Below are 24,257 nucleotides of genomic sequence, written 5' to 3'. Positions count from 1 at the left end.
AGTCTATCCTCTCATCAATATCTGCATGGCTTGGACACTGGAGGTTGAATTACACATTCTGCAAAATAATATATATGTGTTACAAGATATTCAAATGACAAAAATGATATCCACAGTTTAGGTTCACAATTTTTTTCTGGATCAGTTTTCTTGCCAAAGCCAATGCCAAATTTCATATTTATACTTTGAGATGCACACCGGTAACAAACTGAAATGCTACAAGCAGAAAATATAGTACCTATACACACAGACCAAAATTGGGTGAATTAGGACCACTTATAACACCACATTACTGACGAACAGAAGGCAACCAACAAGAAAACAATTACTCCCTTGTGCATGAGAAAGCTTCAATCTATATCGATTTGACATTTTTTTTTAAAAAAAATCAGTGATCCATCCATTTTTGCACGTATAGTATTTCAAAATAAAGTTACAGGAATGTGTTAGCATTCAAACATATCTTTGATGAAAAGAGCGCAAAAGTAATATAAATTTTAATAATCTGTTAGCTTGAAACAGTATTGTCTGTAACTGATGAATACATGTGCATCATAACATGTTTATCATCCTAAATTATTATCTATAATAGAGATGGACAATTGAGTAAAGTATAAACCTATTTCTTTTTACCTGAACGGCAAAATGGCCAAGAACCATAATATCCAATTAAGCCCACAATAAGCTTGTCAATTAATTTGGCTGAAGAAAATAATAATTTATTAAACACAAGATTGATCAAAGTTCATTTGGTCTGGTAAGCCAGGTAGAAGATGTTGGTTGTTCAGTGCGGCTTTTGGTAGCTGGTTTGGCACTATTACAAGCACCTTTGGGCGCACCACGACACTCAGCTATCACAAGGAAAATTACAACTAAAGTAGACACAAACCACATGGTACCATCTTTTGCAACAATATCTCGAACAGTTCCATCTAAGTGAAACCAATGAATTCAATGAAATACTGAACATCAACCCGGTCAACAGTCAAGTATATGATTTGTCGTACCCTAAAAATGAACGCAAGCTATAACTAAGTGGAATTTAAAAAAAAATAAACCATGCAGATGAGTAAAGAAGAAGGCACTAATCGATAGGCTGCCTCTACCTGCCATGTGAGTTCTGATATAGTAGCCGTCTTAGCCCATGGACATGACAGCGGCGACGGAGTCATCAGCGAGCGAGGCCTCACGCACACCCTGGTCCCTAGAGCCTAGAGGAGGTGTGCTCAGCATCAATTTAATAAAATTGTTATGATTATCAGAAAAAGAAGCACACGCTACAGAATGGCATAGAACAAAACTAACGATGAGATAATAGATATATATTAACAGGATGAATATTCATAGAAGACACGTAAAGGAATTCAAAAATCCATAAAAAAGATATTGTAAAGGAATCTAAGAATTTGTCAAAGGTTAAAGGATTAAAAACCATAAGATTATACACCAGACAAGGCAACATTTAATTGGACGACCCATAAAAATTAATAATACAAGACACATTCATATAAAGGCTATGATGCTTAATTCCTTAACCTGATGATGGCTGCGCCAGAGAAATCATCCTGCTAGTGGAGAGGGATATCTTCCAACATATATACATTAGGAAGAACCCTGCTAATGACCTTCTTTGGCAACTAAACACATACACATCACATGCATATTGCCATGTCGTTGAAAGTTGTGAGCACGGAGGCTTACCTGAGTCCTGATCATGAGTTTTGTCTGCACGGAGACCTGGTATGGGTGAAACTTGGCATGGATCTCGCTCACCACTGTGCTCGCATGCTTCTGCATCCCACTCTCGCTCGTCCTAGATGTCATCAGCACCGGTGCCTCGCTGAACTGGACGACGAGCACGAGGGAGGCGATGGATGGAGACCTTGACGGCAAGAGCAAGGGTGAGCGGCAGCAGCGGGCTGGGAGGATAATAAAGGGTGTGGGCGACCGGCACTCAGCGTCCGACGGCCGCTGGCCAACTTCCCTCGGCGTGCCGCGCTCGTCCGGAGACCGGAGTGCATCGGTCGCCTGGCAGCGGCTCCGCTATCTAGGGCCTCGCGTAGTGCGCCGCGGCGACGCCGGCCACCTTGCCTCGGCGGCGTCCCGCACTCGTCCGACGCGCTTTGGGCACCTGGCCACGGCTCGGCTCCGACGACGGCCCCCGCTCCGCGTTGACGCGGTCGCCGGCCACCTTGCCTCGAGGTCACCGTGGACAGGCTCGTAAGAATCTCATCACGATGGACGCGCGATCCAGGGACTCTGCCGATGGAAAGTTGTATAGAAGGAAACCCGTGATCAAGGGACACGCGATCACGGAAATTTGAACCGGATCTCTGCCGATGGAAAGTTCTGTAAAAGGAAACCCCCGTATAGGAACCCACGCGGCGAGGATCCAGGGCAACGAGGGTGGGCGTAATCCGGGGCTGCGAGGAAGGGCCAGGCGCCCCTTTTGGAAGGTAATCACGCTGATTATTTGGGTTGGACAATCAATGAGGAGGCGGGTACACGGAGAGGGGTAGATGGAGGTGTGGTGAGAAAAAAAAAATCGATGCCCAGGCGGGATTGAACTGGTGGGAGGGCGATTTTCGCTTCACCAGGCGTTTCGTCAAACACTTTGCACTTACATGTGGGCCTAAAAGTGGTGGATTGTGAGGTGGGTGGGTAGGCTTTGCTTGGTAAAAAATGTTTCAATTGTTTAGGTTTTTTATAGTATAGATTGATATAGATTACCGGTGTTGTTGTAATTTTTGTGAACTAACCACCTACGACTATATATAATTATCGGTCAAAAGATGATGCAAATCTAAGGTATAGGGACATGATCAAGTTGTTATCGTTTTCTGGTAGTGCTAGCAGATTCCTAGTGTTTCGTGTTCTGTTATATCTACTATATAACAAGTTCCTTCATCACGTTGAATGTCGTAAGCACATGATGATGATACATATGCAGGTAGTTGTGGACAACGGCATGGTGCAGGTGACGCTGTCCAAACCCAAGGGACACATCACCGGCGTCCGCTACAACGGCGACCAAAATCTGCTCGACTACTACATCCGCAACGACACAACTCGGGAGGGTAAACTAAATCAAATGATATATAGTACTATATATATAGAATGTTGCTCTGATTATAGAAATTATTATAGTATTGATCTTTGTGTTCAAATTAATTAGTTATTTCGTCGAAAAAAAATTAATTAGTTATATATATATGTAAATCTCCTTCCCCTGCAGGTACTGGGACGACGTGGTGTGGAACTATCCCAGATCAGGTCATCCAGGTGGAATGATCGATATGTACGTGGTCGAGTGCTGGATGTAGATCATCAATAGCCTAGCTGAAATTAACAGCAAGTTACGTTAGATATAACTAGCTGAAATGTATTATATTTGTACAGGTTGGATGGCACAGAGTTGAGGGTGGTATCCTCAACTGAAGAACAGTTGGAGCTTTCTTTCAGGAGTGCCTATAATCCATCAAGCCCAAACAGCGTTCGGCTAAACATCGACAAGAGGTGCGCAAGCTAGCAGAGCCATCGAGCTAGTAGCAGTAAATTTTTTGTTGTCCCTCTAGTGGAAATCAATAGCCACTGAATTTTGTGAAAGTTTAAAACTGCTGCTGCTTCAGGCTTGTGATGCTGAAAGGCAGCTCTGGTTTCTACTGCTACGCCATCCTCGAGCACCCCAGCGGCTGGCCTGCTCTCAGCATCGCCGAGGCTCCGGCTCGCCTTCAAGGCCAAGTACAGGATCGCTCATCATCATCATCTACTCCATCTCTGCATCTGATCTGTGCCATTGCTAGGGAATTTTCTTCGTCACTTAACTACTGATGACCAAGCTGATCTCGATCCAACTCTAACTTGTGGCTAGCTAGGTTCAACTACATGGCGATCTCGGACGACATACAGAGGCACATGCCCAGCGCAGCAGACAGAGATGCGCCTCGAGCTGCTCCACTGGCCTACAAGGAGGCCGTCCTGCTGGTTCACCCCATCGAACCACAGTTCAAGGGAGAGGTCGTAAATACTACTAGAACAAGCAAGCTAAAGTTTCAGACAGAGACAGAGAGCCATGAGCCTGCAACTCTCTGAATTTTGTTCAGTTGGATGACAAGTACGAGTACTCGTTGGACAACAAGGACAACGTCGTCCATGGGTGGATCAGCAGCAGACACCCCAACCCCATGGGGTTCTGGATCATCACTCCGAGCAACGAGTTCAAGAGCGGCAGCCCCATGAAGCGGGAGCTCACCTCCCATGTCGGACCCACCTCCCTCACGGTTAGAAAATTTTCTTCCATTATTCCTGCTCCTAATCAGAAGATATCAGCATGCATGAACGATGAACCCAGACAAGAACTTTGAGAATTTCCATCTGCCAGATGTTCCTTGCGACGCATTACATTGGGAACGACATAGTGCTCAACCTCGCCGACGGCGAGTACTGGAAGAAAGTGCTGGGTCCCGTCTTCATCTACCTCAACTCTAACCCCAGGAACGGCAACCTCCGGGCTCTCTGGGACGACGCCAAATCGCAAGCGCAAGCCGAAGTCGGCAAATGGCCGTACAGCTTCCCTGGGTCACCGGACTTCGCCAAGGCCGGGGACAGAGGCTCGGTCGCCGGCAGGCTCTTGGTCAGAGACAGGTACGTGAGCCAGGACGACATGCCTGCTGGAACGGCGTTCGTCGGGCTCGCCGCGCCCGGGCAGCCTGGCTCATGGGCGACAGAGTGCAAGGTACCTCAACTGCAAGTTGGTAGGGAGGTTTCTGATGAAACTCTGAAGCACATTGTCAGCAGACATCCTGATGCCATGGCGATGTATTACTATGTTCAGGGCTATCAGTTCTGGACGAGGGCGGCAACCAGTGGGAGGTTCACCATCGGCAATGTCCGAACAGGGGTGTACAATCTCTACGCGTGGGTGCCCGGATTCCTGGGAGACTACATGTGCGCTTCTCCTGTCAGTGTAACTTCAGGTGGTGACATTGACCTTGGCGACCTTGTGTTCGAGCCCCCGAGATCAGGCCCGACGCTGTGGGAGATCGGCGTTCCGGACCGGACTGCGGCGGAGTTCTTCGTCCCTGACGCCGACCCCAAATACGCCAACAAGCTGTATCTGAACATGGACAAGTTATTAGCCCTTGATCATTTCGTATTCATTCATGTGGATTTTAATGGTTCAGCTCCGATCTGATTGATCTTGTTTGGTATTGGACAGGTACAGGCAGTACGGTCTGTGGGAGAGGTACACCGAGCTGTACCCTGGGGGAAAGGATCTTGTTTTCACAGTTGGTCAGAGCAACCACTCCAAGGACTGGTTCTTTGCACATGTCACAAGGTAACTATACATTCAGTACTTCATCATCTCTGCTTATGGACTACTGATTAACAGATCGTCTAAATGAAGCCTAAAGGAAGTGTAAAAATTAAATAAACAAACATCTTTGAAAAAAAAATCAGGCAGGTTGGCAACGGCAGCATACCAACGACACGACAGATACGCTTCGAGCTGGCTCGTGTTGTGGCAGACGGCACCTACACTCTACGCATCGCCCTTGCAGCTGCTCACATGTCCAGATTGCGGGTGCAAGGGCGTGTTTGATTTCACGCTCCTAGCGAGCCTGGCCGATGAGCCTGGCTGTGGCCAGCCAGAGCCAGGCTCCACCCATTCACGTCTTATGTTTGATTTGTTTTCTCCTGTGAGACATGCTGAGTTGGTATTTGTGTTTGATATGATACAAAGATGGGTAAAGTAACCTTGCATCTGGCACATGGTGGCCTTACCACCCCTCCCCCTCTTTGTCATTTTATCAAACACTCAGTGGGCGGTGTTGAGGATGGCGAGCACGGTGCCACGGAGCTGCGGCGGCGGGAGCGCGCGCTCATGGCGGGCCTCCGCTCGCCGAACGTCGTCCCTGCACGACGGCTCCTACAGCCCGTGCACGTGTAGTCGGCGGAGAGCGGGGAGGCGTCCTCGACCGCCGTGGGGAAAGAAGACGAGAGGGTGTCGGCGTCCTCGACCGCTGCGCGGAGGCGGTGCTCCGGGAACAGGCCCCCGCCACAACTCCCTGCGCGGCCAGCACGCCGTGGCCACGTGCGCCGTCGCTCGTCGGTTGGCCACCGCGCTCGCCCGCCGTTCTCGCGCATCTCAACGCCGGAGCAGGGAGCCCGCCGCTCACCCGCCGCTCGAGGTCGACGACAACACGGCCGGTGTGCGGGTGCCCGCGCCTGGCCCACGGTGGGCGAGTCCGGCGGCCTCGCCCAGGCCCACGCGGAGGTCGCCGTCGCCCGCGACAGAGCCTGCTGCCGTGGGAGCCGGTCGCGGACGCTGAACGAATGAGGTCGGACGGGGACGCCGGTGGAGCAGGGGAGAGCGGCGCTTGGCCTGGGCGGCGGCGGGGGACGCGGCCAGCTTCGGGATGTCCCTGGTGAGGAACACCGCGAGGGCCGCGGCCGAGGGTGAGACCGGCGCTGGCCTCGACGCCAGCGCCGCGGACGGGGGCACCGCGGCGACGGCTTGGACCAGCCGTGCTCTGCTCCATCACGAGCGACGACGCGTCCTCGCCGCGCCGGACTGCGACAGGAGCGTCGAGCAGAACCCCAATCCACCGCCGCCCTGCTGCCAAGCTCTCGGCGCTGGCTCCTCCTCCTGGCGCGCCTGCCTGGGCTTCGTCAGTGTCGCCGGGCACGACGACGAGGAGGCGTCGAGGTACCGTGTTCAAGGGGGGCGGTGGGTGAGAGTGGAGGTAGCGCTATCCTCACCCGTGGCTCGCGCGAGCACGGGACGCGCTTGGCTCCAGAAAAACGGAAGTCAAGAGCGTCGCACGGGAGCCAAGAGAGAGAAGGTTTTTTGGTTCGTTGGAGCCTGGTCGAGGAGCAGTGGAAGGAAATCAAACATCGGCTGCCTGCATGTGGGGAGCTCGAGCCACTGAATTGGCCCATATCAAACACGCCCCAAGTGAACGGGGGCGGCGCGGGGAGGAGCAGAGGCGGCGGCGTGTTCACGACGCCGGAGATCGGCGACGGCAACGCGATCGCGCGGCACGGCATCCACGGCGTGCAGCGGAGCTTCGAGTTCCCGATCATGGGGCGCCTGCTGCAGGAAGGCGAGAACAGCATCAGCATCACGCAGACGAGAGCTCTGGGCCTGTTCTTGGGAGTCATGTACGACTACATCAGATTGGAAGGGCCTGCTGATCCCCCACGGGAGGTGCATCATGGTCGTCAGTTTGCCGGAATTCGGTAGGTATTGGTTATACTGAGAAACAACATATAGGAATTTAGTAGTAGTAGTACTGAAACCAAAGATTTCCAGTGCAGTAACAGAATGAATTACTCTTGTATGTTAGCAGTAGGACAAACCAAAGTGAATTTGAGTTAACCTAACCTGGGGCTCAGTCAGTCAGTTTTTTTAGATAATGGAAAGATTATCCGGCTTCACCCTCCTCGTCAAGGAGGGATCAGACCAACCTTATTACAAGCAGTAGCAACCACACCATATTCTTATAACGTAAATAAAGTATGAAGCATGCTTATTGGAGGCCAATCCGTAAACTAAAAGGCCAACCATGGGATGTGAAGAAACAAAGAGCCGACATCTCCAGCAAACGACATGCCTGAATCAACCTCTCTTTTTGATCTTCACTGCGCTGCAACTGCGTTCAATGGCGTAACCAATACATTCCCCTGAATAAAACCTGTAAAAAAGTTTTCGGTTGACATTTGTTAAAAACAATATCATTCCTAAAGAGCCAAATCACCCAACACATAGCCGATATGCCTGTCAATAAATATAAATTTGGTTTACGACCCCTTTGTTTTAACCAATGATTAAATAAATCATCAACATCCTTTGGTGGTGCTAAACCAAAAACTAAGTGAATAGCACGCCAAAAAAAATCTAGCGTAAGCGCAATCGAAAAAAAGGTGTTGGATAGTTTCCTCCCGATTACATAAGCTGCACACTTTACTTCCAATCCAATTTCGCCTAACTAATTTATCCTTTGTAAGTAACACACCCCTTTTCAAGTACCACATAAAGATTTTAATCTTTAAAGGTATTTTTGCATGCCAAATTTCTTGTGTAACCTTTATACCATTATTAGCAAGATTTTTATACATAGAGTGTACCGTGAAGCAGCCATTAGCTTGTAGGGACCAAATGAAGGTATCCCTCCCCTCTTGTAAAGTAATGTTCAACAACATATCCACTATACGGAGCCAGTCATGTAGTTTATCCCCCACCAAAGCTCTCCTAAAGGAGATATTTAGTGGTGTGGTGCTAAACACTTCGGCTACCGTAGCGTGTCGTCGGCGAACAATGTTAAACAGAGAAGAAAATTGGGACTTCAATGTCCGGTTGCCCAGCCATATGTCTTCCCAAAATCGTATTTTTGAACCATCTTTAAGCGAAAAACGTCCCAAGCTAAGAAACTTATCCTTCACCCCCATTAGACTAGTCCAAAAATATGAATCTCCAGGCTTCTTATTGACTTGCCTTAGAGTTTTATCCTTTAGATATTTATTCCGCAACAACTCTTGCCAAATACCTTCTTCATTGCATAGTTTAAACAACCATTTACTAAGCAGACATTTATTTTGAATATCTAAATTTTGTATTCCCAAACCACCTTGTTCTTTTGGTTGGCACATCAAGGGCCACTTAACTAGTCTGTATTTTTTCTTATGTTGGTCGTTTTGCCAAAAAAAACCTTGATCTATAATACTCAATTTTTCTAAGGACTCCTCTTGGGACCTCAAAAAAAGAGAGCATAAACATAGGTAAACTGGACAAAACGGAGTTAATCAGAATCAACCTAACACCTATAGATAAAAGCTTGCCTTTCCAACCACTCAGTCTTTTCTCAATTCTATCCTCAATTATTTTCCAATCATTGTTGCTAAGCTTTCTGAAATGCATTGGAATTCCTAGGTAGCGAAATGGATATGGGCCAAACTTGCAACCGAATAGACTTGAGTACACTAATTCGTGTTGTTTTGCTTGACCAAAGCAAAATATCTCACTTTTGTGGAAGTTTATTTTAAGGCCAGATAATTGTTCGAAGACACATAACAGAAGTTTGATGTTCTTTGCTTTGTCAATATCATGGTCCAAAAAAATAATTGTATCATCTGTGTATTGCAAGATAGATAATCCATTTTCTACTAAGTGTGGTACAACCCCTTTCACTTGCCCATCTTCCTTAGCTCTGTTAATGATGATAGCCAGCATATCAACCACTATATTAAATAGTATTGGCGATAGTGGATCACCTTGTCGAAGCCCCTTTTTAGTTTGAAAATATGAGCCTATTTGATCATTCACCATTATTCCCACATTCCCTCCTTTTGTAAACGCTTCTATTCATTTGCACCAAACATCAGAGAATCCTTTCATTCTTAGAGTTTGTTGTAAGAAATCCTATTTCACTTTATCATAAGCTTTTTCAAAATCAATCTTAAAAATAATCCCATCTTGTTTTTTCGTATGTAATTCATGTAAGGTCTCGTGTAGGATAATAGCCCCTTCCATTATATTTCTTCCTGGTAAGAAAGCTGTTTGTGATGGTCTGATAACCTTTTGGGTTACTTTTACAATTCTATTCGTGGTTATTTTTGTAAATATTTTGAAACTAACATTCAACAAACATATAGGTCTGTATTGTTGAATTTGTTTCGCATCATTGCATTTAGGCAGCAATATTATTGTCCCGAAGTTTAGGCTGTGGAGAGGCAGAGTACCATTATGGAAATCCTCGAATAATGCCATCAAGTCATCTTTGATAATGTGCCAAAAAGCTTGATAGAACTCAGAGGGGAAACCATCTGGACCCGGAGCCTTATTATGCTCCATCTGAAAGATTGCTTCCTTCACCTCTACTTCAGAGAACTTTTGTATTAGTAATTCATTTTCCTCGCTTGAGACTTGTGGGATGTCATCACGACGTGACTCATCCATCGACACATAAGTCCCCCTGGAAGGTCCAAAAAGGTTCTTGTAATATTTAGTGATATACTTCTTTAACTCAGTATCACCGCATATCACACCTTCCTCCTGGTCAAGCTGGAAAATCCTTATTTTTCTATGTTTACCGCTAGCCACTAACAGAAAATATTTAGTATTTGCATCACCTTCTAAAAGATCCCAAGTTTTTGCCCGCTGGTACCATTTTAGTTCTTCTTCCCTTAGAAGTTATGCTAGTCTCTCATTCAGTACATGTTTCAAGTTTACCTCCTGAGATGTTAGCAACATTATTTCAGCTTTTTTATCTAGCTCGTCTAGTTTTTCCAGCAATGTTTTCTTCTCCTTTTTATATGCACCACTTACATTTTTAGCCCAACCCCTTAAATATTGGCGCAATCTTCTAATTTTTGCTTGCCATTTCTCTAAAGGAGTGTGTGTGTGTCCGTCGTTCACACTCAACCAGATATCTCTCACCATATCCATAAACCCATCACGTAGCAACCATCCCAATTCAAACTTGAACATAGGAGGACAAGTGCTAGTAGATGGATCTCCTGTGTTTAGGAACAATGGAGTATGGTCAGATATCTCTCGAGTTAAAGCTTGGTTAGTTGTACGTGGAAACTTGGACTCCCAATCCGTGCAAGCCAGTACTCTATCTAGTTTTTCAAAGGTCTGGTTTTGCCGGTTATTGGACCAAGTAAATTGCCTACCCGTCAAAGCTAGTTCTCTTTAATTAAATGCATCAATAATCACATTAAACAGGAATGGCCACCTATCATTGTAATTTGAGTTGTTCTTTTCATTCGGTCCTCTAATAATATTTAAGTCACCACCTATAATAATAGGTAAGGTTTCTTTAGTACATAGTTGAACCAACTCAGTTAAAAATGCCTCTTTAAAGTCATCTTGTGCAGCCCCATATACCGAAACTAGATTCCACTGAAAACCATCATCCTTGTTTCTAATTCTGAACCTTACAAAGTACTCTCCTTCCTCTATTTCCCCCACGTCAAAAGTTCCTAAATTAATTCCCACCAGCATGCCACCAGAACGACCCCTAGGAGGCTTAGAGCATCTCCAGCAGTTTGGCAAATTGAGTTGCTATCTTTGATTTTTGGCAAAAATATTAAAAATACTCCTCCAACAGTTTGGCAAAAGACTTGGCAATTTTTGGCAACTTGGGAAAAACCAGCCTCCAGCGCGTAAATATACGCGCGCGGCGCGCGGTTGGCATCGTGGTTTCTAATCAGGTGGGAGGGTGAAAAAAGAAATAAATAACAGAGAAGAGTTCCTGATTTAAGTTTTCAAGAGGTGGAAGGGCATAAATATAATTTTGTTTCTCTCTTAGGGTTCCTAATGTAAGTTAGATCTGGATTTGGCAAGTGAATTATGCCAAACTGTTGGAGATAAGCTCTTTTTTACTTGACATATCTTTTTAGAAGTTAGCAAAACACAAGATATGACAAGTAAAATATGGCAAACTCTTGGAGATGCTCTTAGTATGCCACAAAAACTCTTTCCCAGCACATAAGTTTTTGAGAAACGGGTCTGAGAAGGCTGCCATAAAGTCTAGCCCTTTTTCTTTAGTTAAATCTGAAAGGAACTGATTTTTTTGTGTCCCCCAAACCATTAGAATTCCAGAAAATACCTTTCATTTATACTTGATATATCAAACCGTGTTTTTAACTTTTTGTATCCTTTTTTTCTTCTTGCTTGAAGCTGATTTTTTCCGGTGAGATGTGAGGTGTAGAGCAAGTTCTAACTCACAGTCAACATCACTCACTCCCTCTACTAGGTTTCCGCATAATGTTGCCAAAGCAATAGGATCAAACTCTTCCACATTTTCTAAAATCTCTTCTGAATCATTTAGAAGAGATTGAATCACTCACTCCCTCTACTCAGTCAGTCAGTATACTCTTGGAAGTTCAAATGAATAAATTATTAATTTTTTGTGATATTTTTTTTGCATATATGAATAATTGGATGCAAAATCTGCGTGTGCCGCGTTTCTTAAAAATAAATTGTAAGAATCTATTATTTTCTATTGCCTTTGCATCAACTTTTCTTTGGGAGTCGGATTTTTGTTTGTGCAAAGATTATCTGGGTGTGTTTAGTTCATTTGGCCAAAAAATTTTGGAATGGAAATTTACTATTTCGGACTACTAAATGAAGTCTATTTATAAAACTTTTTCCATGGATGGATTGTAAATCGCAAGACGAATCTAATGAGGCTACTTAATACATGATTTGCAACAGTAATGCTATAGTAACCATTCGCTAATAATGGATTAATCATGGATTAACTAGGCTCATTAGATTCGTCTCGCGATTTACAACCCATCCATGCAAAAAAATATTTATAAATAGATTTCATTTAGTACTTCATGTATGTGCCAAAATGTGTGATGTGATGTTTTTTGGCCAAATCTTTTGGCATCTATCCCGGTCTGAAGTGGTGATGAGTCGATTCATGAGTTGCCGGCACAACTCAGGAATCAGTTTTGAAAGGCCACTGGATAAACCCTGATGATGTAGTACCACACAAAGCACAACTGCAGGTTATATTATCATATCCAACCAGCACCAATCATTGAGCAGATTTTGGCAGCCCCCCATTCTTGGGAAAGAAAGAAATCGCGGGTATTAAAGAGCATAAAAACTGGGCTGTCAAGCAGGCCCTCTTCTTAGGTGTGCTCTGCACATGGGCCTTCGTACAGGCTTAGCCCACGTAGTGATATCTGTTGTAAAGCTGAGAGGGAGAGAGAGATTTCCCTCATTAAAAAAATTGAGAGAGATAAGGTCTAGTTAGGTTATCCACACTCGTCATACTCTAAAATCCTCCTCTAAAATGAATATTCTGTCCAGTCATCAATATTCTCTACTCTATGTCCAGTTTTACTGCACTCATTATTCTCTATATTTCATTCTCTATATCAACTACCACTAGTGGGACCCATGTGTCATACTCTATTTCTATTTCACCCACCGGTCTCTCTCTCCTTCAGCCCCTGTCTCTCTCGACGCGCCGCCCCTCCCTGCTCTCTCCAGCGGCGACGAGGGCTCGAGCTCCGGGCGGCCGCGCCATGGCTGAGCTCGCCCGAGCCGGCCGCTTGCACCTTCTCCGCGCGAGATTCGGGCGCGGCGGCTTCGCCCCGTCGGCTGAATCCGGCGAGCGTGTGGCGGGGCTCCCTCCCTCCTGCTCCCTCGCCCTCCTCTCCATCCTCCTCCCTCCCACTCTCCTCCTGCATCTCCACCACTCTCGCCGTGGAGGCCACGGCGCGACACTGGGGTGTAGGCAGGGCGCGGGAGGCTGGCGGAGCAATGGCTGGCAAGCCCGCTCTCGGGACTGCGGTGTGTGCAGCGGCGAGAGCGCGAGGCCGACGGCGGCCGCGCCCTCCTCCTCGACGCCCCGGCGGCTGCACCCTCCTCTACCTCGTCGGCGTGGCCCGCCCCTCCCCCTTAGTCGCGCAGACCCCTCCTCTGCTCCGAGCGGGCGAGCGTTGTGGCAGGACAGGCGCCGGCCTCCTCCTCCCTCCTCCTCCCACGCCGGCGGGACCATGGCGCGCGCGGATCCCTGCGCCCTGAGATCGGCCCCCTACGCCGCGAGATCTGACCACCGCCCCCCTGCGCCCCGAGATCTGACCATCGGCCTCCTCTGCCTCTCCTCGCCTCGCCTGGGAGTGCGGAGGTGCGGGAACAAGGGCACGGCGCCGCGGAAAGCAGGCACGATGAGCTCCGCCATGGCCATGGCGGCCGGCTACTTCCCCCTGCTCCGCTCGCGTCTGTCGGTACCCTGCAACTGGGGTACCCACTCCTACTGTGCCAAGACTCGCGTAGTTATCCGTAACTACGCCCTAAGACGCTGAGCAACCTGACCCCTGGGGTCCGACTGGGTCCGACTCCATCTCACCGGACCAACGGTCCCGGACCCGCTTCCCGCTCGGGGACGGATCCGGTGTCACCACGTGTCCCAGAGGTGGAGATGCTCAGCACCTGTGGCCGCGGATCCGGACCCCCGCAGGTGGGTCCGGGATCTCCACGTGCCATCTGAACTCCCGCAGATGGGTCCGGGACCTCCACGTCCCTATCCGGACCCCCGTGAGCTCTCGGCTCAGCTAGCCGCTCGGGAGGGGTCCGGAGCCGCCACGTGTCACGCAGACACGGGCGCAGGCGCAAGCCTTCCGCTGTAAGCTCCCTCTCCCACCCGCATTAAGTGTGAGTGGTTGAGGCGTGCCCTGCTGCCGCTGGGCACAGGGCAGTTTTTGTCAGTCCACACTGTGGATCGCGAGTTACCGAGGCGGTTCGTCAGTTACCAAGACAAGCATTAAAGACTCAGCGCCGAGCGTATGGGCGACAAGTCATGATGACCAGCTACTAACTGGAGCAACAGTGCACACTGCTACAGTGAACTGAGTCAGTAGTTCGGCGCTTCATCATGACCTCGACGCGCGGCTGCAGAGGCTAGACTCTACACCGACAAGACAGCTCATGACCATCCCTGGTCAGAAGCTACGCATGGAAGCCAACGACAAGATCTCCGGATCTGAGGCATTGAAGGCCAAAGTGTAGTTTATAATACATCGCCGGGTCCACCTGTCGGGGCCCCGCTCAGTGTATGTGCTCCCCTTGGATATATAAAAGGGAGAGCACGCACGATAGAAAGGACAACTTTCACTAGTTCTGCTCCTCTCCCAGCTTGCACACAAGCTCAGGCAATACATCACACAGTGGACGTAGGGTATTACGCTCCGGCGGCCTGAACCACTCTAAATCCTTGTGTGCTTTCCATGTTCTTGCGCCTCTAGATCGAGCATTCCTTGACTGCCCCCAAGCACATCCTACACTGAGGATTAGGCGGGTGCAATCCGCCACCCGGGTGTGGGTTTCCACACCACGACATTTGGCGCGTCAGGTAGGGGCAGCTTGGCTTTTGCTTGATCATCGGCTCGGCATCACCATGTTTCAGGTGGCGAGTGCCCGGGGGCCAGAACTCGCGAGGCAAGAGCCTGCGTCAGCAGGATGGCGACAGCGGGTCATGCTCTCCCAGCTCGTCATCAAGCAGGTCTGGGGGAAGCACAGCTTCAACAAATCCCAGCTCGCAGCATACCTCACTCATGTGAGGATGCCCGCTCCGGCGGAAAAGCCGACTCCGGTCGCACCAAGCCTGCTCCGGCGGAAAGCCGACTCCGGCCGCACCAAGCCCGCTCTGGCGGAAAGCCCACTTCGGTCGCACTAAGCCGACTCTGGTGGCTCTCTCCGATGTTAAGCCGACTCCGGTCGCATCCCCGACTCTACATCTCTGTAAGTCCTAGAGGACCCTTAGAGATCCAGTAGGGAATAAAGCATTTTCCTTTGTAACTAGGTAGTACTTCCGTGTGGTCCAGTCTGGTGAGCCTCCCCCATGGAGGGATCCGGACCTCTGCAAACCAGGTTCAGGGAAGCGTACTCACCCTCCGGGGAGGTCTGGAGCCGTGTAGCTGCTTAGCCTGGTTCCGTACCCTAAGCCTGCATGCTCTACCTCCCTAGGGCGAGTACCGTAGTACCTAAGACTGGGGGCCCGGAGGTCCGGACAGCTCCGGCCTCATAAACCCGTGTTCTGGCTTACATCGCACATCTCATGTACATCTAGTTATAAAGGAAAAGTTTATTCTCGGTTCGCCTCTAAGGATGTTACGTTCCAATTTCAATCTACGCATTCTGTTTGCGCTAACCCCTACGTGGCTTCTTACTCTTGTGCGGTGATTGTGGTCCGAATTGAGTTGGCTAGTTAGTGACTTAGCTCAAGACCCCTCATGGAAGAGAGGGGTTCGGATCCCTAGGAACCTGCAGGTTCAGGGAAGCGCACTCATTCTCCGGGGAGGTCCGGAGCCGTACAGCCGCTTAAGTGAAACGGAAAATAGCGTAGCGTTTCGTTTTCAATATGCGGTGGGCACAGCCTTAAGTAGGGATAGGAATGCAAGTTAGATATTTGAATCATTGGGTTGATTTAATATATTGATCAAATGAATTAAAATGGTATTCTACATAAATAATTTGGGAGAAAAAATAAACTAAAGGGACATACCATCATTGAATTAGCTGATTCATACCCGCTTACACCCTTCGACAGCATGCGGCAGTCTGCACGAGGAAGCGTGGCCTCCAAGTGATCGTGATGGATGTGTCTCTATCTGTCCCTCCCTCCCAACATAATGCAGTCCTCAGGCATGCATGACTTGCAGGTAGCGTGCATAATGATGGGCGTGCAGGCAGCATCCATGGACGATGGGCCGACCCATGACACGCTCACAATGCAACTCGATGGTCCATCTCCCAACCCATGCAATGCAATACAATACAATACCACCGCAGAGATGATCGATCACTAGCTAGCTTTTCGTTAGCATGCAACGCAACTGTCGCAACAATGGTAGCCAGCGTGCGTGCGTGCGTGCGTGCCCTCATCTCTCGTCTATCAAATCAAATCATGCTGTCTTCAAATGGAACGGCATGCTTGTCGCTACATCATCGATTCCATCGCCAGCCACGCTAAAGGAGTTGCACTTCATCTCGGCGGCCTGTAAGATAGTGATTTCCTTTAGTATTTGATTAGGTCTATCCGTCGTGTACCACTGCGGAGTACTGAATAATGAGCTTCATGCCGGCAGTTGTCCCCATCTCATCTCATGACAACAGGCCTGATGCCTGCATCACTCATCGTCTTGTAGTGTGAGCAAAAGCTAATACCCCGGCCAATAATCCATGTCATCTTGGCCGCCAACAAGAGTCCACCAAATCCAAGACGAGAAAGAGCAAAAGCCCAAAACACCACAGCGCAGCTACAGCAGAGCAGCGCACACCACCACACCCTCAACTGCACTGCTGGCTGCACGCACAAAAAGGTGAGCTCCCTCCCAGTAAAATAAAAAAAAAAGTCCACTGGGGCCTCCTCGGCTTGGGGCGGCAGCCGGCACGCAGGGAAACGGGCAATCATCAGGCAGTTCCGGCTCAAGCTCCCTTCTGCTCTGCTGTGCTGTGCTCGCCACCGGAATTCGGGGATCAGTAGAAACGGAAGAACAACTCTACTGATTTTCTCGCAATAAAAATTCCAGCTTTTCTGCCTCCTGCCATAGTTCCACCTGGTGCCGGAGGGAGACGGCGGATGTCTTTTCTTGGGGCGGCCGTCCAGCGACCACGGAGAGCGGAGGCAGTTGGGAATAGTCGTCCTACCGGCCCAGCAGCTGCGCCAATCTAGCGCCCGCAGCCGCCGGCCCTGGGGGACGACGACGGCGACCCGGCCGCCTCATGGAAGGTAAGGGCGCTCTTTCTTTCTCCAGGACTCGGTTTCCTTTTCAGGACGGATAGCCTCTGTTCTAGATCTGAGCAGGGTTTCCTGAGGACTAGGATTCAGGCGGCTTTGTTTCGCCTTTATTTTGTTTTATTTTATTTTTGGCGCCCGATTCTTGGCTAGTTCTTCGTTGAAGCAGTAGAATACATGTACAAAATCTCGGTCGATTGTCTCTGCAGATTCTTATTTTTGGTCGATCTTGTGCGGATATGTTGGTAAGCATTTGGGGCATAGAGGCAAAGGTTCAATTTTTCCTCTGCAAGTGTGTGGCTTCTGACCTTTAGGATGCCACTATTGGATTCCAGCATTGAATCCCTTGTCCATGGATTACATGGTCCCAGGAGAGTGCTTTCATAGATTCCCCCGTATTGAATTATAACGCTAGCATTTGCTTCATATATAGGACGAAATTAAACTCTTTTGCATAATAAGGATGGCTGTGAAGCTTTTGTGTTTCATGTTTTGTTGGTGGTCTGTGCCTTTAGATAGGATTGCCTTTTTTTAAATATATGGCTGATTCACTTTTAGCATTATGCCACTCAGCTAGGTTTTAGGATCACCTGTGCAATTAGTGAATGAAATTGCGATGATATTCTGCAATGCGGAAAGGAAAGCAGTCCAATCCCATGGATTTGTTTCGAAATGGTATTACAGGAATTACCATGCACACATCTCACAGGTGCAGTTGAATATGCTGCATTTTTGTTACCAGGTAGAAATCATGCAGATTTTGGTCATCTGTGTTTCTTAGTTTTGTGATGTTTAAGTTTACATGCCATATATAATTGTGACAGAATGTAAAAGAAGGTTTCAAAACGTAGGGATGCCAATTCTTCGTTTAGAATTTCAATCATTTGAGTTCTAAAAGATCAGAAAAGGTGGCTACTGTTTGTTTTGAAATGGTAAACATCTAAGTTTCACTTGCAAAGCTAGTCATGCAGTGCCTACTGTGCTAAAAATTTTCGCACTGAAAACTACCAAGTTCCTCTTCTTTTTTCCATATGTAGACTAAAGTTTTGATACACGTTTGGAGTGTCTCACCAATTTCTAATTTCTGTACCTGGTTTGATTAAGGTATTTGGAGTGAGCGCACATAACCTTGTAGCACAATTTCCATGGAATGATCCATCTAGTCAGTTTTCATGTTCATGTAAAGTTTTGTATAAGGAGTCTTGCTACATTTGGGTTCACCAATAGCTAAATTCAGTGCATTTCCACTTATCCAGAGTAACTAGAGTTATGCTCATATCTAGTTGTTTCAGTAATTCTTGAGCACTTGGCAATCATTATGCAAAGTCAGGTTAACTTGAGAAATCATTTTTGCCAGCGGATTGCTTGATCGTTCTCTGATCCTAATTGTCCTGAACATTGTGTCCATATTAAGCTTCTATGCTTTCTCTTTGATATGTATCAACTTGTTGGGTACATCTAGAAAAAAACACACACAAAAATATTCATGTCCATATAAGACTGTATTGGTATTGGCATATAGATATTGTTTAAACATAGTGGACAATCTTAAGATAACTTGTAGGTGTCAGTTTTTCTTGTCATATGCATCCTTTCATGCTACACTTGCTATCTTAACTACTCTGGTGTTTATCAGTTACTTCCGGTTTGTTTACTCACCTTGATTCCTAGAATTTCTCAAAGCTTTCATATTCTATTGTATCCTTTGTTTATAAAAGTTACACTTAGTACCTAAGGAATTCAACATTATTTTGCAGACCAATCGCCTGACCATATATCAGTTGCTTCAGCACCAAAAAAGTCTAGTACTTCATCACGAGGTCGACAGCGTAATTTCTCATCATCGACATGTAAAGATTTTCTCCGGAAGTTTGTGGACAATGAACTTTTAACTTCAAGTCTGGAGGATTGGTTCTCTGGTCACAGTGAAGATTGCGATTTCAGGAAGCCAGCGTTTGATGTTCCTTTTGACCTTACTGAACTACAGAATTTCGATTATGCACTGGAGGGTGTTACTTTTCAGCAGCTAGTACGGATGCCAAATGCTCTTTATGCATCAACATCAGATGTTTTTGAAGCTACTGCATATCTTGCTCTGGAGGATTTCCTTCATGCAGGCATTAAGGGGTTGTGGGAAACTTTCTGGGGTCCTGATGAAGCAATGCCTTTCTCAGTTGCCTGTATACACAGCACAAGCTCCAAGTTTTATCCTGCTGAGAAGGCTATAAACAGCGGAAAACTGGATGGTGTTTGTGCAACAGCTGTACTGCTGAAGAATTTGAAGCATTCACAAGGTAGATGGGATCATATCGTGGTTTTAGCTTTTTTGAGACCTGATATTGGAATGGTTTCCGGACAGGGGGACCAGGAACCATCTCCTGCTGTCTTAGGGGAGGCACTGTTTTTTGCTTTGCGTGTTCTACTGTCTCGAAGCCTCAGCAGATCCTCCACCGTTCTCCGCAATTCAGATTGTGTTTACTTGCTTCTAGTTGATTCACAATTTGGAGGAGTGGTAAAGGTCCAAGGTGATCTGAACAAGCTGGATTTTGATCTGAATAATGTTTATGACTGTGCTGCTGAATGGATAAAGAAGCATGCTAAAATTTCAGTTTCTTCCATAGATCGAGTATGGAACAAACTTGGGAATGCTAACTGGGGAGATATTGGGACCCTTCAAGTTCTCATTGCATTATTTCACTCAATGATCCAATTTTATGGAGAACCAAAGTATTCTCTTGATGAACTAGCAACAGAACATACTTCGCGGCTACAAAGTCGAAGATCAGAAAGACATTTGGTCGACAGACAAGCTAATGGTAATGGTTTATTTCGATTCCAGCAGCAAAGTCATTCTCCTGAAATTGTTGAAGTTCAGGAGGAAGCAGCTGTTGATTTGAAACCACAGGAAACTTTGAAGCTTGAAATAGGATCTGTTGTACTGATGGAAGATGCTTACAGCCAGAAAGGTTTTCAAATCAATGACATTCTAACGGACAGTGATCCTCCTATTTATACTTCTACTCCTGTAGAAGAGCCTACCAAAACCTATTTGTTATATGTAGGCTCCAGCCCTTCTCATTTGGAGCCAGTATGGGAGGATATGAATTCCTGGTACCAAGTACAAAGGCAGACCAAAGTACTGACATTGATGAAGCAAAGAGGCATTTCTAGTAGGTATGTACCACTGATGGTATCTTCTGGACGGGTCGTCCATCCAGGCCCTTGTAACAAGCCTAACTCAAGCGGAAGTTGTGGTCATCCATGGTGCAGTACTCCGATCCTTGTCACCTCACCAGTTGGTGAGACCATTTCAAATCTGATACGGAACGGATTGTTCGGTGTTGAGGAGGCACTGAGATGTTGCCATGACTGTTTATCTGCTCTTGCTGCTGCTGCATCTTCAGGAATCCGTCACGGTGATATCCGGCCAGAGAATGTGATCCGTGTTAGTAATGGTTCAAGGCATCCATATTTTGTCCTTATTGGATGGGGTCATGCTATCCTAGAAGATAGGGATCGGCCTGTAATGAATCTGTTCTTCTCATCTACATTTGCGCTCCAGGAAGGCAAGCTATGCGCAGCATCTGATGCAGAAAGTTTAATTTATCTTTTATATTTCTGTTGTGGTGGAGTTTGCCCAGAGCTGGACTCGGTTGAAAGTGCACTTCAGTGGAGGGAGACATCATGGTCAAGGAGAGTTATACAGCAGAGGTTGGGCGATGTCTCAGCAGTGTTAAAAGCGTTTGCAGATTATGTTGACAGCCTTTGTGGGACCCCATACCCAATGGACTATGATATATGGTTGAAAAGATTGCGAAGAACAATAAATGAAGATCATGGGAAGGAGATTGATACATCAAGTTGATACCAGCACATCTTGCAAATTCAAAATGTGGAAGATCAAGAGTGATCAACCATTATCTTTTGTTGTTGTAGATAATTTATTTGTGAAAGGTCCATAGCTCATAGTATTGTTCTTCTTGCACCATTTCTCCGATAAAGGTATCTCCAAAATAGTAATCTGCTGCTGCTATCCTCAATCAGATCACTGTCACTGTTTACTGTTCCATGGTTTCGTCTTCAGCCATCCACACAAGAGTGCAGTATATAGATCCTTGAGGATATTAGCAACATGATGTATTTTATGAATGTTCATGGGTAAATTGGTGAGCTGTGCTCTGCTCTGGTTGCCCTCCGAGATTCTGGGCCCAGTACTTTAGGCTTGTGGGTGAATTTTTTTTTTCTCATGGTCTGTTTAAACGGGAAATCAGTAGGCAATTGTGGACCTCTAGTTTGTGGTATAGTTGATCAATTTTTGGCCATTCCTTTTTGTAATTGCTCCAGCATAGATTTGTGATTAGAGGTCGTGGCATAGTAGCATTTTGAAACTCTGACTAAATTTTTTTGTTGGGTGCATCAAGGTTCTGTAAATGATGGTCTATTCAGTTGCTCAAACTTCTATCATGCTACTGGTATGCTTAAGTCTGCGAGTGAGGGGTGCTACTAATTTACCCCATACATCAGGGAATGTTTTTCTGATGGTGATATGTTGTTTGCAAGGAGAAACACTGCGATGAATATTATTGGGATATTTGCTTCTTAGATGCCCAAACAAGGAGCATGAACAGTATGAAAATGGCAATGAAATTAGGCACTTAATTCTCCAGTAAATAACCAGACAATTCAATCCTCTATACTGTGGAGAGAGGGGGCTATTTATACCCTTGGCCCTCGGCCAGATATCCCCGAATTGCCCTCTTCCAATTCATTTACAGCTCACTTACAGACGGTTTCAGGGTAAAATTACAAGGTGAGAGGTGCACAAATTCGACCTTCTCACGTATTCACGTTTTACACGCACGCCTACTCTCGACGAAGGTTTTGAAGACCTTCGTTCGGGTTGCATTCTGCACTCAATATCCTTCGGGTCTCGAGGGCCTTTGCAGGTTCTGGTCTTCAGGCACGTGCTCCCGAGCGATCAATTGTCACATTCGGTCCCCCGAAGGTGATCCCCTCGATGCTTCGCAGGTTGTGGTCCTCAGGCTTGTGCTCCTGCGCGATCAATCGTCACCTTCGGCCTCCCGAAGGTGATCCCTTCGATGCTTTACAGGTTGTGGTCCCCAAGCTTGTGCTCCTGAGTGATCGGCCTTCACCTTCAGTCCCGAAGGTGGGCTTCCCGGTCCTCGGTGTCTTGGTTGGCACCGATCACCCTTCGGGCGCTCTTGTTACCCAACACCAGAGCCCTGCAGACAGGTTAGGAGATGTTTTCGAGGCTGGGATTAACCTCCGGGCGCATTCCCTAAGGTCCAATCCCCAACAGTAGCCCCTCGAGGGCGAGGTCCGAAGCTGACGGTCCGAACCCGCGTTATTGTAGAAGATTGCACGTAACCTTCGGGAGGCTCCCGAGGAAAAACGTCTCCCGAACCGTCGGCTGCAATGGTCGGTTTTGGTTGTGTACGTGTCAGGCTCCGATTGCGCTGCTTGGGCGGCCGACTCCTCGATTTTACCGTTGGTACTGTTGCTTTCCCCCGCATATATAAGCGGAGGAGGGGGGTAAAACCTGTGCCCTCTTGAGCTTTGCTTACCTTCGACGCTTTTTGCTATAAAGCGCTTCTTCCGAAGGTTCCGCTTCGTGCGAGATCAAGCTGCTCGTTTTTCTCGGTGTAAGTAGTTTGGCGTTTCATGGCTCGCACTAGGCAAACAGTAAGGTTAATAGAAGGTTTGGTTTAACCCTTTCTTCTAATTTGCCTTTTCTTTGCTTTTTTGTAGATATGGCATTCATTAAGATTGGGGTTCTCCACGCAGACTCTGATCCGGCTCCCGAAGGAGAGACAGGTGCTTCGCGACCGCCTCCGCAGCAGTAGTCCAGCGAGAGCCTTTCGGCAGTGTCCGCGGATGTGTCGGAGCTGATGGCTCCGGAGAAACGTAAGACTCTGCTTTTTGAGCCATCTGTCGTTTCTCAGAGCACGATAAACTTCTACGTTTCGAAGGGCTATTTTGATGAAGGAGTTTGTCGACCTCCGGGAGCGGAAGTGATTCCTATGCCGGAGACTAGCGAAGTTGTTGTTTTTATGGATTTTTTTACCGCCGGACTTAGGCTTCCGATGGATCCAATTGTGCTGAAGCTTTTGGAACCATTCAACGTGAAGCTGCATCATTTTACTCCGAACGGCATTGTCGCTCTGGCCAAGTTTCTGTGGGTAGTGCAATCCTTCGAAGGGGAGGTGTCTGTGGATGCCTTCTGTAGACTTTTTCAGCTATACTGCCAGCCTCGCAAGGTTTATGTGGATGATGACACCGAGCTTAGTGAGGTTTAGAATGGTTGCTGCACCTTCGTTCCTCGCAAGCCCAACAAGAAGACTGGGCTGGAGAGGGTGATGCTTTCGACGGCTCAAAAGAACAAGTGGGAGGGTAATTGGTTGGGGTATTGGTTCTACACCAAGATTGGTTTTCCAAATTCCGAAGGTTCCGGCGAGGAGAAATATCTGCTAGCTTCGGACATCGAGGTGTTCGAACACACCTACCAGCCTGCCTACAGCAAGCGTGGGCCAGGTTTCAAATCATGCCTGGAGGCCTTCGTGACTGCTTGCCAGATTTGTGGTGGTAGGGATGCGGTGGAGGAGTTCTTGGCTGTGAAGGTTTGGCCATTGTCTACTGGCTGGTCTTCATTAAGGCTTGAGCGTAAGCAGTTTGCCGGCCTGGAGTATGACGTGACATCTCCAGTTTTCGGGCTTCGAAGACCCGAAGGTGCCAGCGACGAGGTTATTGCTGCTGAGCTGGAGCGGCAGGCTGCGGAGATATTGGGTCCTTGGAACAGGAAGGAGTATGGTTCTTTGGTAGAGGTGTGTGGAGAGAACCTTCGGTTGAACCAGTGCTTGGCTGAGATGGGCGTGGCTTACGAGCTTCGGCCGATGCCATCAAGTGCCATCCCTAGAATGACACCGCCTAGGAACCTTGGTTCGGATGTTCCCGGGTCGAAGTCTAAGGTAAAGC

General features: G+C 47.4%; 1 protein-coding gene and 1 pseudogene across 3 annotated transcripts; both read left to right on the top strand.

Moving 5' to 3' along the window:
• Nucleotides 1–1,870: 1,870 nt before the first annotated feature.
• LOC120686533 lies at nucleotides 1,871–7,246 on the top strand (annotated as a pseudogene).
• A 9,603-nt stretch (nucleotides 7,247–16,849) lies between these two features.
• LOC120684637 lies at nucleotides 16,850–21,733 on the top strand. 3 transcript variants are annotated; one of them, XM_039966517.1, is made up of 3 exons: nucleotides 16,850–17,258; nucleotides 17,838–18,006; nucleotides 19,022–21,733. In XM_039966517.1, exons 2-3 carry the CDS (start codon nucleotides 17,937–17,939, stop codon nucleotides 21,127–21,129), a joined length of 2,178 nt encoding a protein of 725 aa, XP_039822451.1. In that variant the 5' UTR covers nucleotides 16,850–17,258; nucleotides 17,838–17,936; the 3' UTR covers nucleotides 21,130–21,733. The 3 variants fall into 3 exon arrangements, with proteins under 3 accessions (XP_039822451.1, XP_039822452.1, XP_039822453.1); XM_039966518.1 differs by lacking the exon at nucleotides 17,838–18,006 and having other exon boundaries at nucleotides 16,854–17,258; XM_039966519.1 differs by lacking the exons at nucleotides 16,850–17,258; nucleotides 17,838–18,006 and adding an exon at nucleotides 17,319–17,509.
• The last annotated feature ends 2,524 nt before the right edge of the window (nucleotides 21,734–24,257 follow it).

This window comes from Panicum virgatum, chromosome 8N, assembly GCF_016808335.1.
Source record: "Panicum virgatum strain AP13 chromosome 8N, P.virgatum_v5, whole genome shotgun sequence".
NCBI lineage: Eukaryota > Viridiplantae > Streptophyta > Magnoliopsida > Poales > Poaceae > Panicum > Panicum virgatum.
This window is presented reverse-complemented; position numbering and strand designations above follow the sequence as displayed.

Bases quoted from the DNA above. Each gene is read 5' to 3' on its own strand.
- LOC120684637 (XM_039966517.1), top strand. From the start codon at position 17,937: ATGGTATTACAGGAATTACCATGCACACATCTCACAGGTGCAGTTGAA. The intron at 18,007-19,021 runs GTAGAAATCATG...ATTATTTTGCAG, and splicing joins TGCTGCATTTTTGTTACCAG to ACCAATCGCCTGACCATATA.